Source organism: Lipophrys pholis (genome assembly GCF_963383615.2).
Source record: "Lipophrys pholis genome assembly, chromosome: 7".
In the NCBI taxonomy this organism is placed as follows: domain Eukaryota; kingdom Metazoa; phylum Chordata; class Actinopteri; order Blenniiformes; family Blenniidae; genus Lipophrys; species Lipophrys pholis.
In genome coordinates, this window is record NC_137638.1 from 6,686,995 (window position 1) to 6,702,798 (window position 15,804).

General features: G+C 40.0%; 1 protein-coding gene across 1 annotated transcript in view; it reads left to right on the forward strand.

Annotated features, from left to right (window-relative positions):
- cds1 (CDP-diacylglycerol synthase (phosphatidate cytidylyltransferase) 1) overlaps window positions 1–13,619 on the forward strand; it is a 29,076-nt gene extending 15,457 nt beyond the window's left edge. Inside the window, exons 3-13 of the mRNA XM_080467373.1 lie at window positions 434–530; window positions 606–703; window positions 2,300–2,439; window positions 3,968–4,026; window positions 5,576–5,658; window positions 6,150–6,237; window positions 7,335–7,403; window positions 7,932–8,084; window positions 9,960–10,079; window positions 11,178–11,281; window positions 12,615–13,619. Coding sequence (XP_080323499.1) covers window positions 434–530; window positions 606–703; window positions 2,300–2,439; window positions 3,968–4,026; window positions 5,576–5,658; window positions 6,150–6,237; window positions 7,335–7,403; window positions 7,932–8,084; window positions 9,960–10,079; window positions 11,178–11,281; window positions 12,615–12,759 — 1,156 coding nt within the window. The 3' untranslated portion in view covers window positions 12,760–13,619. The remainder of the gene's footprint in view (window positions 1–433; window positions 531–605; window positions 704–2,299; window positions 2,440–3,967; window positions 4,027–5,575; window positions 5,659–6,149; window positions 6,238–7,334; window positions 7,404–7,931; window positions 8,085–9,959; window positions 10,080–11,177; window positions 11,282–12,614) is intronic.
- Window positions 13,620–15,804: the final 2,185 nt, after the last annotated feature.

Here is a 15,804-nt window from a genome sequence, read left to right on the forward strand (position 1 = left end):
TAACCGCAGGCTGCAGTCCCTCTCTCGGCCCTGCTCGGCTCCTGTGTAGCTTTCAGCCGCTTCCTCTCTTTTGTTTGGCTTCCCGGGCAGCGAGCAACGCAGCAGTATGCCCTCGCACTGAGGAGCACTCGCCAAATATAGTGAAAAACACTCTGCAGGAAGACGTGTGCACACAGCGCTGTCATTCATATGATCTTACTTCATTGATTCACAAAAAATGAGAGCAAAGCAAACAGTTCACCTCATAGAAACATAACCACAATCAAGCCACATACCACTGGAATATTTATATGTTTTGTATATTATTTTTTTTATCTTTTTTTGTAGTTTACATCTATTCTGAGTTTTGATGCCAAAAAGCTCCAATGTGAGATCATTTATGTGATTTAGTAGGGATGAAACGCATCAGTGAGTCGGTTTTCTCTCTCCACAGATGGAAGAACTACTGGATCCGAGGAGTTCTGTCCTTCGCCATGATCTCCGGCTTCCACCTCATCATCTACATGGGACCCGTCGCTCTCCTCCTAATCGTAAGTGGCCACTGCTTCGATTTGAGCAGACCACCGTTTGCTTCCGGTCACTGACCCTCTTTTCGTCTGACGCAGGTGATGACCGTGCAAATCAAGTGTTTCCAAGAAATCATCACCATTGGATACAGAGTTTACCGCTCCTACGAGCTGCCTTGGTTCAGGACACTCAGTTGGTAAGGATAGCGGATCCTGTCGCTGAATTATGACCTGAGATTTACAGAATACGCCATTTGAAACTTTGACCAGTTGGTGGCAGTATTGAGTCCCTGCCTGCAGTTCGCTTCCAGGATTGAGCTTATTTGCGTCAGGAGTTTCCTGTCTTTTACCCATAATAACAGATCTTACAATCGTTGCATGTGACATAGACTTTTAATATATACTATTGTGACTGTCACTTTAACAAGACAAAAACAATTTAGATGGATGTATTTCTCCACAGTTTTCTTTCAGCTGCACTGGAGATTGTATTTGTTTCCTTACTGACGTCTCGAAAAAGAACGAGCCGTTGAGGCTGGCTGCTACACCTCAGCGCTCATGGAAATAGCCTTTGCCAAGTTATTTTTCAATTATTACTCACGATCAGTTTTGGTTACGTTGTGAACGCCAATATTTCGGCGACACGTCTCTCATTGGTCAGAAGTGTTGTTTTCTCACATTTTGTTGTTCGTGAAATATTGAAGGGAAACTCTTAAGTATTTACAATATATGGACGGATGAACATAACATCCAGATTCAGTTTTAACCTGTCATCACCGCTACAGTAGAGCATGGTGGCGGCAGCATCACACTGTGTGGATGCTTCTCGCCAACAGACACGGGAAGTCACGGAAACCGTGAAGTATCGGAGAACAACCCAACTCGGTTTGTAGAGAAGTTTAATGTTCTCGGTATACGGAGATCGTCAACAAAACGTTACCGTCTGATTGGGAATCTTCTCTGAAGCAAAACCGTTTTCTCTCTTAATCCTGTTCCCTCCGACAGGCCTTAACCTGTTTTGCAAATTCAAAACTAGGAAAATGACTGCTTCCAGCATCACCGCACCTGTTCACCGACTGTCCCTGTGTATAAAAACTACAACCTGCCACACGTAATTCAAAGCTGCTGTCACTTCAGGAAAAAATGCTGACTCAGCATCTCCATCCAGAGCGGCTTCTCATGTCATGTGGGGCACAGTGCCCAGTGTGCACACACACACACACACACACACACACACACACACACACACACACACACACACACACTAGAGTGTTAAATTGAAATATTGAGTGTGTTGTATTCTTTCAGATTTGTTTTAAATGTTAGAATATTTTGAATCTGCTGCTTGACGGCATTTTATCATACTAGTTTATTTAAGCCTACACACACCATTTTATTATGCTATACTACTTTTATTGTACCAGTTTATGAATTCCTACACCCGTGCACGCACACACAGCAGAGCTCAAAGATCACTGCCATGCTGGAAGTAAATGAAGGCAAATTGAAACTTGTCCCCTCAACAACACACACACACACACACACACACACACACACACACACACACACACACACACACACACACACACACACACACACAGACACGTCGGGTCAATGTGCAGCAGGCAGGAAGAGCTGGTAAACATGTAAACCCAGTCGTCCATACAACACACACCCAACCCTGTTAGACACTAACACACATTCCAGGTTGACACATGCAAAATATTGAGTTCACACACAGTCTGACAACTCTGCAGTCAAGACAAACCAGATTTCCTCTCCCTTCACCTTAGGTACTTTCTGATTTGTGTCAACTACTTCTTCTATGGTGAGACTGTGGCGGATTACTTCGGGGCTCTGGTGCAGAGGGAGGAGCCTCTGCAGTTCCTGGCCCGTTATCACCGCTTCATCTCCTTTGCCTTGTACCTGGCAGGTGAGTGGAGACAATAAGATATCGCGGAGAGCACACGTTGCTCTTTGTCCCCCGCCGCTCCCACATTTACTTCTGGATTTGAGGAAAACGGAAAGCGAAACGACCCACAAAAGAAACTTCCGTTTGAAGTCATTCATGAGCTCACACACTGATTTACAACTGTTCAGACTTTAATGACCGACATGTGTGATGTGTGGAAATGAGCCAGTAGATCACAAGAAAAGCACTTAAAGAAAACAAAATGATTCCAGACTTTCTTTGTGTATTAAATCACATAATCTGTGTCCACGCTGTGCTAAAGAAATGATCCCATGTTACGACCATCATTAAGTAACTGAAAATCAATAATGTATTCCTGACTATTATGTGGATGAGGCACATTTATTTTTCTACCATTTATTTACCAAGAACACATGCAAATAGCTTCTCTTTAAAAAAACAAAAAGTTCTTTAAACTGTCCATAAACCCAAATCATTTGCATAACATTTATACAAATTTATTTGCATAACATTTTAGTGTATCTCACTCGTCATCTGAAATGACTGCACAACATAGAACATGAGACGGGATACATTTCTACTCTCGATAGTTGTTAAAGTAACTTTAGTCGTTATAGCACATTTCAGCAACAAGGCCACATATGTAGCAGCCTTTAATGTAATATTATACAAATGTAATGATTCTAACCATTTGAAATATAATAAAGCCATTAATGGCATAACTTGGAATTAGAAAACAAAAATAAGACATTTGAATTTCCTTTTCTCAAAGTGAAAAAAGTGTGAAAGGATTTTATTCCCAGCTCGAAACATAATTTCCAGCATCTTTATATCGAGATATATTAAGGATGTTTGACTGAATATTAGAGTTTGCATGTTCACAATAATCAGGAGAAATCCCTGTAGAATCTAAGCCATTTAAAAAAATAAAATAACAATAATTAAATAGTTTTGTCATAATAAACTTGTAATTTTTAAGTAAGTCAAAAATGATGTTGAATGTGAGGTTGAATTCCATTTGAAATTTTGAAATTACATGGATGAAACGGGGGCTTCATTAGTTTTTCTTTAGTGTATTTTCAGTAACTTGCGTAGTAAGGGTAACATTTAATAACTTCCTCCTCTTTTCAAAAACATTTCCTGAATTGTTGTTAATTCATTTATGTATAATTGTAACTACTCTCTTCTGAATTTGAACGGTATCTATTTTGATCCCATTTCCCCAAACTTCAGCACAACATTCACATTCAGTTGTACTGTAAGCACAGAACCACCCCCCCCCCCCCCCAATCCCCCCCCCCCCCCTCCCCCCCCCAAAATGTGGTTCTCCACGAGCTGGACCCCAGACGTGTGGATGATTGTGTGAATCATGAGATTATCGGGATGTCACCCACCACCACCCCCAGCCCCCGACACACACCACACTCACCACACAATGTGCTCAATGTGATTCATGTGTTTCAGTCTACTGTACATTTCCTTTAAGGTTGCAGTCAAAACTGACAGCATGTTGTCTACTCTTTCACAGGTTTCTGCATGTTTGTGCTGAGTTTAGTGAAGAAACATTACCGCCTGCAGTTTTATATGGTGTGTATCAGCCAAGTAACCCTGTGTTCGTCCTCCCGCCCCGCTGACCTCGCTGTCCATCGCACCTCCCGCGCACGCTTTGGAAACTTGGTTTATACGTTGTTGCCACTGCAGACGTTCCTGTCAACACTGAATATTGAACATGTAACATTTCATTTTCTTTTTTTTTTTTTATTGTGCTAGTTAGATGTTTTACATCTGGACTCCAGGAGATCTGCAGTGGCTTCAGCTTTATTTCATTCACATTCTGTCTTTAAACACCATCATACAACAAATCCTATAGCTTGCTTACAGTCCTTTTTTTTTATTTTTTTTCCTTGCTTATTTAACAAATTGATTTTCAAGGCCCGTTTATATCTTGTGTTACAAACATTCTGCGTCAAGACTCGCCACATGCGATCTGATAACTAGAAACCCATGTTAATGCCAGGTTTAAACAGGCCCTTAGTGTCTCAGATGCAGATATTACTTAAAAATGTGTCCCAACATCGCAGGATATTAGAGCAACGAGAAGGAAAAAATAAAGAAAGTACTCCAAATATCCTAGATTAGTTGTGCAGTTTTAATAATGTGTAGTCTGTGTGCAAAGTCCAGCAAATGGTTCAAAGGGATTGTAAGTATTCTCTTAATAATTCATGGATGGAGGGATAGAGACCGACACCCAAAATGCAATGAAAGTTTTCTGTTTTCACTCTGAAACACTGTCAAGTAATTGGGGCCTAAGACGGCATGGAGCAGCAATAATGGAGCAGCGAAGGGGCTGGATATGATGCTCCAAATGAGCCTTATGTAGGATCAGGCGAATTATCACTTTTTAAAATAGAAAATTAGTCTTTAATCTCAGCATTACAACTCGGTTTCCTGCCATCTCAATCTTCAGTCTGCATCATTGTATTTATTCTCAACTCTCTTTGTGACTAAAGACAATGATTACGGTCAAACTCTTGACCGGTCATCCTGAGTATTGAACAATCATATGTTGAACACAATGTTGCTACAGTAACAACCTCCAAACTAAAAGCCAGATACATTTTAACTGAAAACACACAGTATGTATGCAAAGATCAACGATTATAGTTTGTGTAAAATAGCAAAGTAAAGTCCTATTATTCCCCACACATTGTTTGTTTTTGGGGTTTTTTCCATCAAAAGTCAAATTGAAGCTAAATCTGACAAACATGTTGAGATATCTGGAAAATAAAAGGCACATTAGTATTTGCTCTCATACTTGACTGATTAGGTTCATTACACTAATCATTTCATTGCATGTATCTTCATGTTGGAGTCCTACCCCCCCCCCCCCCCCCCCCCTGCAAAATATTTTCCACCTCCCATTGCCTGCTCTTCTATTTCATGCCTTTTCCTTTTATTCTGATGTTATGCATTTCTCTCTCTTATCTGCAGTGTGGCTTTTTTCTACTGTTCTGTTCATGTGTCCATCTGTTCTCGATTCCACTGTTTTCTGACCCGAGCCTCCCCTCTGGAGTGGGCACGGCTACATTCCAGTGCAGTGACACTGTGGTGTTTGTGTTTGTGTTTGCCATTCCAGTTTGCTTGGACCCATGTGACCCTGTTGATTGTGGTAACTCAGTCCCACCTTGTCATTCAGAACCTGTTTGAAGGGATGATCTGGTAAGCGGGACGCGGACCGACCAGAGGAGTCTTCCCTGTCGTTGCATTAGTGTATCACTCGTGTGTTCTCATTCTTTTGATGCGCTTTGTGTCAACTTAAGAGGTTTGGTTTGTCTTAAATGTTGCAACTGCGAATATAGAATCATTAAAAAAATAATAATCAAGTACTGGGCTGCGACACTGGTTGCACGAGATATGACAGATTCTTGATTATGCTGAAGAAATAGGCAGCAACATGATGAAGCTGGTGTAAAATCACAAACGCTTGAAGATGTAATATGACTGATTTATGTGGGAAATAGTTCCCCTTGTGGAGCTTCAGATATTTTACAAAGCATGTGATTCATCGACTCTTTGTTAACATGTTACCAGTATAAAGTGTCAGACTTGTTCGCTACAGAAGTGCAGGCCCATTCAATAGCTACATTTAGAGATCAGAGCGTGTTTCTATGTTCTAGAATCTAATCACAGTTGAAATGGTATTTTTCCAGGTTTATCGTTCCCATCTCGATCGTGATCTGCAACGACATCATGGCCTACCTGTTCGGCTTCTTCTTCGGGAGGACTCCACTCATCAAGGTATAAAGCAGGCATGCACCGATATCACTCTTTTACAAGTACGAGTACTACGTGCAGTATCGAACCTGGTGCTGGCATCGGTATCAGTGTAGTCTTATCCCAAAGTGTTTAACACGAAGGCATGACAATGAAGAAAGCAACCTCACGCAACAAATGTAGGATATTCACTGGCATATTTTGAGCATGCGCGTCATATGATGAGAATCTGAGCTAAAACAAATGTTTTCTGTTTGTTGATATAAATGTTGTACCAGCATCATCATACTAGATCCATGGCAAATCTGTGATCTCTGGTCTTCTACTGCTTTCGGGGTCTTTCCCAATCCAAAAGATTTATCTGTTGTTTATCAGCAGCCATTTTTTACTTTTTTCATTCAGACTGGACATGATCAGTCCTATATGCATATGGAATTTGCCTTTAGAGTATGGATAGGGGAGATGATTGTCACTTAAAACAATATTCTTTATTGTTTGGAGAAATCTTAAAGGATGTTTCCCAATAATGCACTTTGTAATAAATAAATTTCAGACCACATCAAGTGAAAACTGCCCGATTTTATTATGTATGTTGCTGGCCGGCAAAAAACTCATGTTTAGAAACTCCATTTGTTGAGTTTACAAGCACCAGTTCATCCAGTTGCTGGTTGAGTTCCCAGCAATGGGTGAGACCCTCAAACGTCCACATGTGGTACCACTGATCTTCTCTGTTATTCAATACATATCGATATTTTAACATGAAGATCCATCCCAGCACACGTTTTCAGAAGTGTATCGATCTGCAGATTGGAACTGACACTCCCTCTGAGCTGGTGCTTCATCCAAGACGTGGAAAAGTGGAGCTGAGTGTTAGGACCAAAAGTGAAAGCAACGAGTGTCCTTCAAACACGCCCTCGTGGATGCTTTACAGATTGAACGATAAACACACTGTTTGGAGCGTTTGAAACTATGCTGTGCAGAACTAAACTGTATGAAAAGGCGTTTATTTGCAGCGCATCACAAGTAGTCTGCGGCCAGGCGGGGGCGGGGGGGGTAAAAAAAACCAGCGTCACGTCAATGTGAAAGTCAGCCTCTGTTTCTGTGTCTGACCACTCCCTCAGCTCTCACCCAAGAAGACGTGGGAGGGCTTCATCGGGGGCTTCTTCTCCACCGTGGTCTTTGGCTTCATTGTGAGTACACTCCCCTTGCTTTTACCACTCGCTCACATGCTCCGTGTTTCCATCTGCGCAGCTTACAAAGCAGCATGACGGCAAAGTCAGTGGTCTTATTCCCACCGCTGCGTGGAGCTGATGAATCTCAATTAAATAAGATAGACCAGCCATTGTGCTGGTGTAAATAGGAAACCATCTTTGACACAGATTTGACTCTTGTGACTATAAGTTTCCCAGTAATAGCTTTGTTTATGTAAACCTTTTAATGGTTGAGGTCACAAAATGTTTCAAACCGAATCAGTTCACGACAGTGAAAACATTCAAATGAAAACCATCAATCGGTCAACTCCAAGAGATTTTTAAAATGGATTTAAAAGAAGACACTGACTGAGATGTTTCGGTACGGTTTCATTCAAACAGATTTGTTAAGAGTAGGCGACACAATACAACACTATTTGAGATTCTTATATCGCTATTTCGGGACTTTATTGTCACATTAGTGACGTAGAGAGGTGGAAGCTGATGTTTTGTGTCTTTGTGTTCTAGCTGGCCTACCTGCTGGCCCGGTTCCAGTACTTTGTGTGTCCCGTGGGCTTCAACAGTGAGACCAACGGCTTCACGGTCGAATGTGAACCCTCGGATATCTTTGTGATGCAGGAGTACACGCTGCCTGCTGCTGTGCAGAACTCACTGAACTGGGTAAAGAAAACAACCACAAAAAAAAACACAAAGATTTTTTTAATGTCCACATTAAATTATTTCACTGTTGGTAATATCTGGTAATACACTTGAATTGTCTTAAACTGCAGAATCACTGTGCCTGTGAATGTCCCTCACTTCCATTGTCCTGCTTGTTAAAGACAGGATCGTCATCACTTTATTCTTTAAGTGAAAGGAGATTTGTACAAAGTGATGTCAAACAAAGTAAAATGTCTCCTTTCAAATAAGTGACTGCAGAAATACTTGTCACTGTTGGTTGTAAATTACAATGCTGGGCATTTAAGGAAAGGGCCTTTCACAATACTTCCAGCTCTCCTGTTAAGCATTCACACAGCATGATGCTGCCACCGCCGTGCTTCACAGTGGAGATGTGTTGTGTGCGATGAACACTGCTACTGTATGTTCGCACCACTGTCATAGTAGATGGTTCTCCCGCTCATACGTGAGTAGATGGACAGTAACAAACATGGCACGACTCCCAGTCCATATTCTAGTTTTATAGTCTATATTGGTAGTTTTCTACTTGTGTTTCACCTCGGGAAGCATCCAGTTCGTCATCTGTCCATACGAATGTTGTGAACTCTCTATTGTTAACCTTGACAGAAACTTATCTGGAATGAAAATGTAAAAAAACGATGAGTTTTCACTTGAAGTGTCACGTAAACGAGGCCTTATTTCCAAAAACAGCTACTTTATTTTGCTCGATGCCATTTGCCCCTTTGTAGTGTGATGCCAATACAAACTTTTTGTTTTTGTTTTGTTTCCGCCGGAGGAGTTTGTAGGACGGTGGATGTCCTCACTATAACCAAAATCTGACTGTGTCTGAGTCTTAGAATCAATAAGAACGAAAATATTGCTCTAAAGAACGAAGTTAGGGCTAAAGTGACTTAATGTGGAGTTGGTCTACTTTATTACAGCATTTCTGGAAAAACTTCATGCAAATTTACTATTAATAATGCAATAATAACTTTAAAGTGGATCACAACACAAAGAGGGTGGAGCACATTACACCCGTGCTCCAATCCCTGCACTGGCTGCCTGTGCGCCAAAGGATTGACTTCAAAATCTTCCTTCTGCTCTATAAAGCTTTGAATGGTCTCGGGCCTAAATACATCTCAGATTGACTTGTAGAAGATCAAAACTCCAGACCTCTGAGGTCCTCAGGAAGAGGTTTACTCACTGTCCCTCGAGTCAGAGACAAACGAGGTGAAGCAGCTTTTAGTTCCTACGCTCCCCACCTGTGGAACAAACTTCCTGAACACCTGAAGACTACTGACACACTCACCTCTTTTAAATCAGGACTTAAAACAGTCCTATATGCACAGGCTTTAGAATAAAAAGTAGACCCTACTTACTTAGTAAACTAATCTCAAAAAATCTCTTAACTTTTTTATTATACTTTTCTTCATTATTTGTTTTAATGTATGTCTTTCATTTCCTCTAAAGCTTTAATGTATTTCTTTATTCTGTATTTCTTTCATTTCTTTTATTTCTTTGTAAAGCACTGTGTTTGAATGGTGCTCTATAAATAAATTTGCCTTGCCTCGCCTTGCCTTTGCCACTGTGTGGCGTTTGCATGTTCTCCCTGTGCATGCATGGGATTATGTTTTACCCCCCAGATAATTTAGTTTCCTCCTAAAGCTCTAGGACCCTGCTAACTTAGTTTGAAAATGTTATAGGAGACAGACGGATGATGAAAACCATCATGCTTTCATTTTCACCAAGCAATCAAAAACATCTAGGTTTGTGAATGCATTCACAGGAAAGCACACTATTTGCAGACTTCTGGTTGGACTAGATTCAGCTTTTTTCTGTTTTAACAAGCATCTCGTCTCTTTTCATCCCCTCTTGTAGAAAAACGTGAACCTGTACCCCTTCCAGATCCACAGCATCTTCCTCTCGTCCTTTGCGTCTCTCATCGGGCCGTTTGGGGGCTTCTTCGCCAGCGGATTCAAGCGAGCCTTCAAAATCAAAGTAAAGACGTCGTCTGTGTCTGTTTTTCTAATATAGCTCAGCCTCTTCTTGCCAGGTTACAAGGTGTGTGTGTGTCCAATACGTTAGTAAATCTGCAGCACAGAGCGAATACACCAGATCTGCTGAAGCTGAACTTCAACCCAGAGACGAGTTTAAGACAGAAACTGGTTCGACCCGTTAAACTAGGAAGAGCTGAGATTTGATTTAAATTGACAGATAACACACACCCTCCACTGTAGGCCTCGGGGCTCGGGCAGTTATTTCTTCTTGTGTGTCAGCTTCATAGCTTCTTGTGTAGGTGAAGTTTGACTGCTGCCTTTGTGGCATGTCGCCACCTAGTGGCTACAGAGGTGTGTGACAACAGCATGATGTGACTCAACCTGAAAATAATGTTTTATTTGAAAGAGATTAACTCATCAATATCTAGAAAAAATATATCAAGATTTGAAATCAAATACCTTTTTAAATCTAAAGTTTCAGTGTAGGAAATCCAGAACAAATTCATATCTCCAAATGGTTAAATCAATAAAAAACAGGAGTGAGATAGAAATTACTTTTCCAGTTATATATTTATTTTCACAATGAGCAGAATGACCTTCTTCTTTTAACTTTAAAAACATTTTTTCGACTTCTCAACAAAGCAATAAAAATGACATTTAAGAATAAAACAAGGGATTTAAGATGAGTTAAAGAGGAAAATAAAGGTTGGGGTGATTTATTGAACTGCCAGATCATGTTTTATGTTTCAGGAGAACATAACAAAGTCATCAGGTGGAACCGGGAGGTGTTTTTACTTTAAATGCAGGATTTAACAAAAATAAATGAACTGTTAAAAGACAGTTACAACAAGACAAAATGCATAAAAAGAATATATAAAAAATAACATGAAACTGTTGAGAGGAAAGATAATTCATGGTTATAAAAATTAACCAGGCATGTCCAACCATGCGTTAAAATGCATTGAAATGCACATTATGTGGACAGAAATTAGACATTTTTAAACTTAAATTCAAAAAAGTGAAAATGTACAGACTCGTGTTAGAATGTAGAGAATAACTGTCGTGTGGCCGACCTTCCTCTCTCCTCTGTGTGGTTCAGGACTTTGCCAGCACCATCCCCGGTCACGGCGGCATCATGGACCGCTTCGACTGTCAGTACCTCATGGCCACCTTCACACACGTCTACATAGCCAGCTTCATCAGGTGAGGACACTTTCATCCTTTTAGTAGCAGATAATCAGCGTGTAAACCACAGCAAGCGGTTCAGATATGTTGTGCTGAGTCACTTTTATAAAGTCCGGCCCTTTTTTTTTTTTTATCACAAATTCAACCTGAAACTTTTGGGACTCCTTAGCAACAAGCTAGATGAGGTTAGTTTAATATTCTCATCTCTCAGGAACAATATTTGATGTATGAAGGCGAATTAATAGATCCAGAAATTGTGCAATACAAACATATAACATGTGTTTATTTATTACTGTATAATACCAATAAGGCAATAAGAGGAAGAACAGAATGGATTAAGAATATACTATAATGTAATTTTATGAATAAAGAATATCAATATAATATGAAATAGTGTAATTACTCTGTATCTAAAGATAGAAAAATTTTACTACAAAAGCTAAAAAAAAACAGGTGTTGGATAAACTTTTATCCACCTTTTGTAAACTTTATCCATCTCAGGGTGTCTCAAGTTCAAGTTCATACAACCTAATATTGATTAAAAGCGTGATACATAATAATGTTATAGAGATAAGATGTACAATAAATGGTAAGCTTTAACGTGTTTCATATTTGGCCTTACTTAAGTTGTTGAGAATCAAGGTTTCTAGCATTTTGAGGAGGGTTGATCCAAGATTTTTCATGGAAATCCACATCAGATATGAGCAACATGTGGTCTCAGTCTGTATACTACTGTATCATGAATGCATCATGGAAGAGGGGAGAAAAAAACCTTCATAAGTCTTCATTGCAACCGATTTATTTTCTTGGGGACATTTTTCTTGCTCCGTCATTGAAATCCAGTCCTAATGGAGGTGTTTCTGTGGTACTATAGCGTCGTACAGTGACATCTAGTGGTCACACCCTTTGGAGCCAGGGGCTCAATTTGCTGTTTTTAACTACTTTTACCTCTTCATTTCATATACCTCTATACATTTTTGCCGTAGTACAGCTGGAGGTCAAGGTAATGCACAGGCGTTCACCCCGCAAACTTAAAATCCCAAGTTCTGTAATCTGTCACAACCATAAAAACCATTAAAAAAAAAAAGTGACTGATATTCCAGTAAATACGGTAGGTTGGAGTAGATTGATTTTAAAAAAATTTTAAAAACAGGTTTCAATTGAAAATACTCCAAATTACTTTATAATTCTATTTAAAACAGATACATTCATGTTGATCAAAATTAGATAAACAATTCACTTTTTTTTTTTTAAATGTTTACAACCAGCGTTTTACCTCGAGGGTGAGAAGTGGTCCTGCACCTCCAAAAACTTTGAGAAGTCAGTTTTTTCCGTGTGTTTCCTCCTCCAGGGGTCCGAACCCCAGCAAGGTGCTGCAGCAGCTGCTGATGCTGCAGCCCGAGCAGCAGCTCGGCATCTTCCACACGCTGCACTCCCACCTGAGAGAGCGCGGCATGCTGCCCCCGCCCGCCGGCTCCACGCAGCCCGCAGAGTGACCGGAGGACGAGTGTGTGAAGTGGGTGTGAGAGTTCAAACAGCATGCACACGCGCACACACAGAAACGGCTTCATAAACATGCAGATCGACCATCGTCATCCTGTCGGCTCCTCATTCAAGTCCCACTCAGACTCTCGGAGGAGAAACTGTAGTTTAAAAAAACAAAACAAAAAAAAACAACAGATCTGGACTTGATTGCTTTTGGAGGTCTTCATCCTGAGACCAACACAGAGTGAGGATGAAGACTGTAAAGCACATGGCTGCTTCCTCTCTGCACCCACAGATATTGCACTGACTTCAGCTTGGGGGTGGGCGGGGGGAAACTATTTAAAGAAGCTTCCACCAGCAGGAACTAGGCCCTCTCTGCTTGTGGGGAGGGGTTGGTTGGTTGGTTGGTTGGTTGATTGGTTGGTTGGTTGGTCCCGAACGGCCGCCGACAGACTGCGGAGACTCGTCTTTCTGGGTTTGGGTGAAGCTTTGAAACGCTGTTTTCCTGGACGGGATGTTCATCCTCCACTTCCACCACTTTTAGCCTGTAGCTTCCAGTTTTACCCGCACAGTACCCGACCCTCCGGTAGGCATGCCAACACAAACCGTAGAGCATCACTCAGCACTGGAACGAATGTACTGTACATAAATATAAAGAACATATTTAGCTCAACAGATAAGCTATATATAAATACTTATGCAACCTGCTGCCGAAGAAAAGGAAAAAGAAGAAGAAAAAAAAATAACACCTTGAAGCTCTGAGAAATTATATGCAAAAAAAAAAAAAAAAAAATTGTACAAAGAAGAAGCGGTAACTCGTTTGTAGCTTTTAGCATGAACAAATTTTAACAGCTAGCTGGTTTTGCTCGGAGTTAGCTGCTTGTTTAGAGGTTTTCTTTCTGGGTGGGATTTCACTGGAGATCGTAAGGAAAAGCAATGAAAAAAAAAAAATGTGGGGAACATATTAGTTCTTTGCTTTTTATTTCTGAGGGACTTTACCCACCAGGGGGCGTCACGAAACTACGATACGATGTAGCGCGCAAGCTAATTTTTAGCGTCGTAACTTCTTTTACCAGCCGAGATTTTAATCTAAACTTGTGTACTAAAGAAATAAGTGTTTTGCAACTTTTTTTTGGGCCAGTAATTGACGTCGGCACCGACTCTCTTGGAGCTTTTCATTCCACAAACAAGTATATCTCTGTTTATCTTGGCTCATGGGAATTTTTTTTTTTTTTAAAAAGTTTATGACAAATTCTTCACCAATTATTTGGTTGCAAATATTTAACCACAAATGTATTGAGGGGGATTAGGATTGAAATTAAAATCCAAAAATGTCCGATCGTCAGACTGACAGTTGGTGGGACTGCTGGCACTGCTGGTTTTGTCAAAAGTGCTTTCGCTAATTTTCATTTTAATGCTAATTTCCTGTAAATGAACTCGACTTTTAGTTGTTCTCCAACACGGATGAATCCAGTTGGGGTTTTTTTTTTGTGACGTCCTCGATGTGTAAAGGCTTCCAGGCTGCGTTGACACTTTTATTTAGTTCGTACCAAAGCACACAAAGACAGACTATTAGAATTTTTTATGGTGAAACCAACTGAACACTAATTTTTTTCAAATATGTTTGAAAGAGTCATAAAAGCTGTAAAAAGTCAGATCTGCTGTAGCGATGGCGTTTTCGGATTGAAATGGACGTTGTAGCTTTTTTTTCAGGCTGATAGTTAATCTTAAAATCTGGTCTGAAAGAAACTGCAGACTGTAGTTTGACAGAGTAGTATAACATGTAAAAAAAAATTTAAAGACATTAAAAAAAAAGTGACGTAGAAAAACTAATCAAGCTAATCGACTAATAGCTAGCTATTAAACTTCTGACTGGCCATCCCCCACCCACCCCCCCCACTGCACAAAATATTGAACCGCGAGCAAAAGCGAGTGGCAATTTTCACGTCTCTCACTCACAAAAAGGACAAACAAACAAACAATAAAGCAAATAAGTGAATTTGTAATAAAGTAGATATATTTCCTTTTTGGGGGTCTGAAAGTTTGTTTTGAAAATATCAAATTATTTTTTATCTTTAGAGGGTTTTTAGATCAGTTCATGGTTCTGTGATTATGTTTTGAATGTAGTTTGCAATACAACATGTTATCAATGATAACATTACATTTGATTACGTGTGTGTGTGTGTATATATATATATATATATATATATATATATATATCGTACGGTATGTGCACATATCTGAGTATCTAAAATATATGGGAAGAGGTTTTCTTGGCAATAGAGCATCTTATGCAAGAGGACGTTTGATTGAGGATCGGATCGTTGGAAGTTTGTGGCGTTACCGATGAAGCGTGGACGTTCAGATGATCCGATCCAACCTGGGCTGTGTCTCAAATCACTTACTAACTTTAACAACTTGAAATTTACGATGCATTTACAAGTTGGGAAGTTAAATTGTCCAATTCCATACGTGTCATTTTATGTCGGAATGTGGTAAAAAATTTAATCTTTAAAATGAGTGTTTGAAACTTCAGCTTAAGTCAAGCTACTCTGGATATGGAAAAGATTTCTTTCTTGGTTTTAACGAAAAGTTAAAAACATGTCGCGAATTTTCATATTTTCTGCACATAGAAACTCTGCAATAACTTCTACACTGTCATTTTTCTGAAGGAAGATATAAAAAAATGTTCTTATTAGGAAATCATCTTTCTAAACTTTGAACATGGTAAATCCAAACTATCCTGTTTGCCCCCTGGTGGTTGGTTGTGGTATCGATTAAAAACCCTCCATGTTGGTGGACGATTCATGAGCCACATTGAAATCGGTTTAATTTCAGCTACTTTTGACGAGGGGGGGAAAAGAAAAAAAACGTATATGATGTTATTTCACAGTCCTGTGAGCCCAAAGTAGAAGTACCTAAATCTGTACTCCCGATGTGTGAACCGAAGAAGGAAATGGAAAATGAGTGATGACTCGGCTGTAAATGAATTGGAAAATTCACTCCGTTTGTTAGCCAAATACTCGTGTGAGAATATGTGTTTTGAGACACGGCGC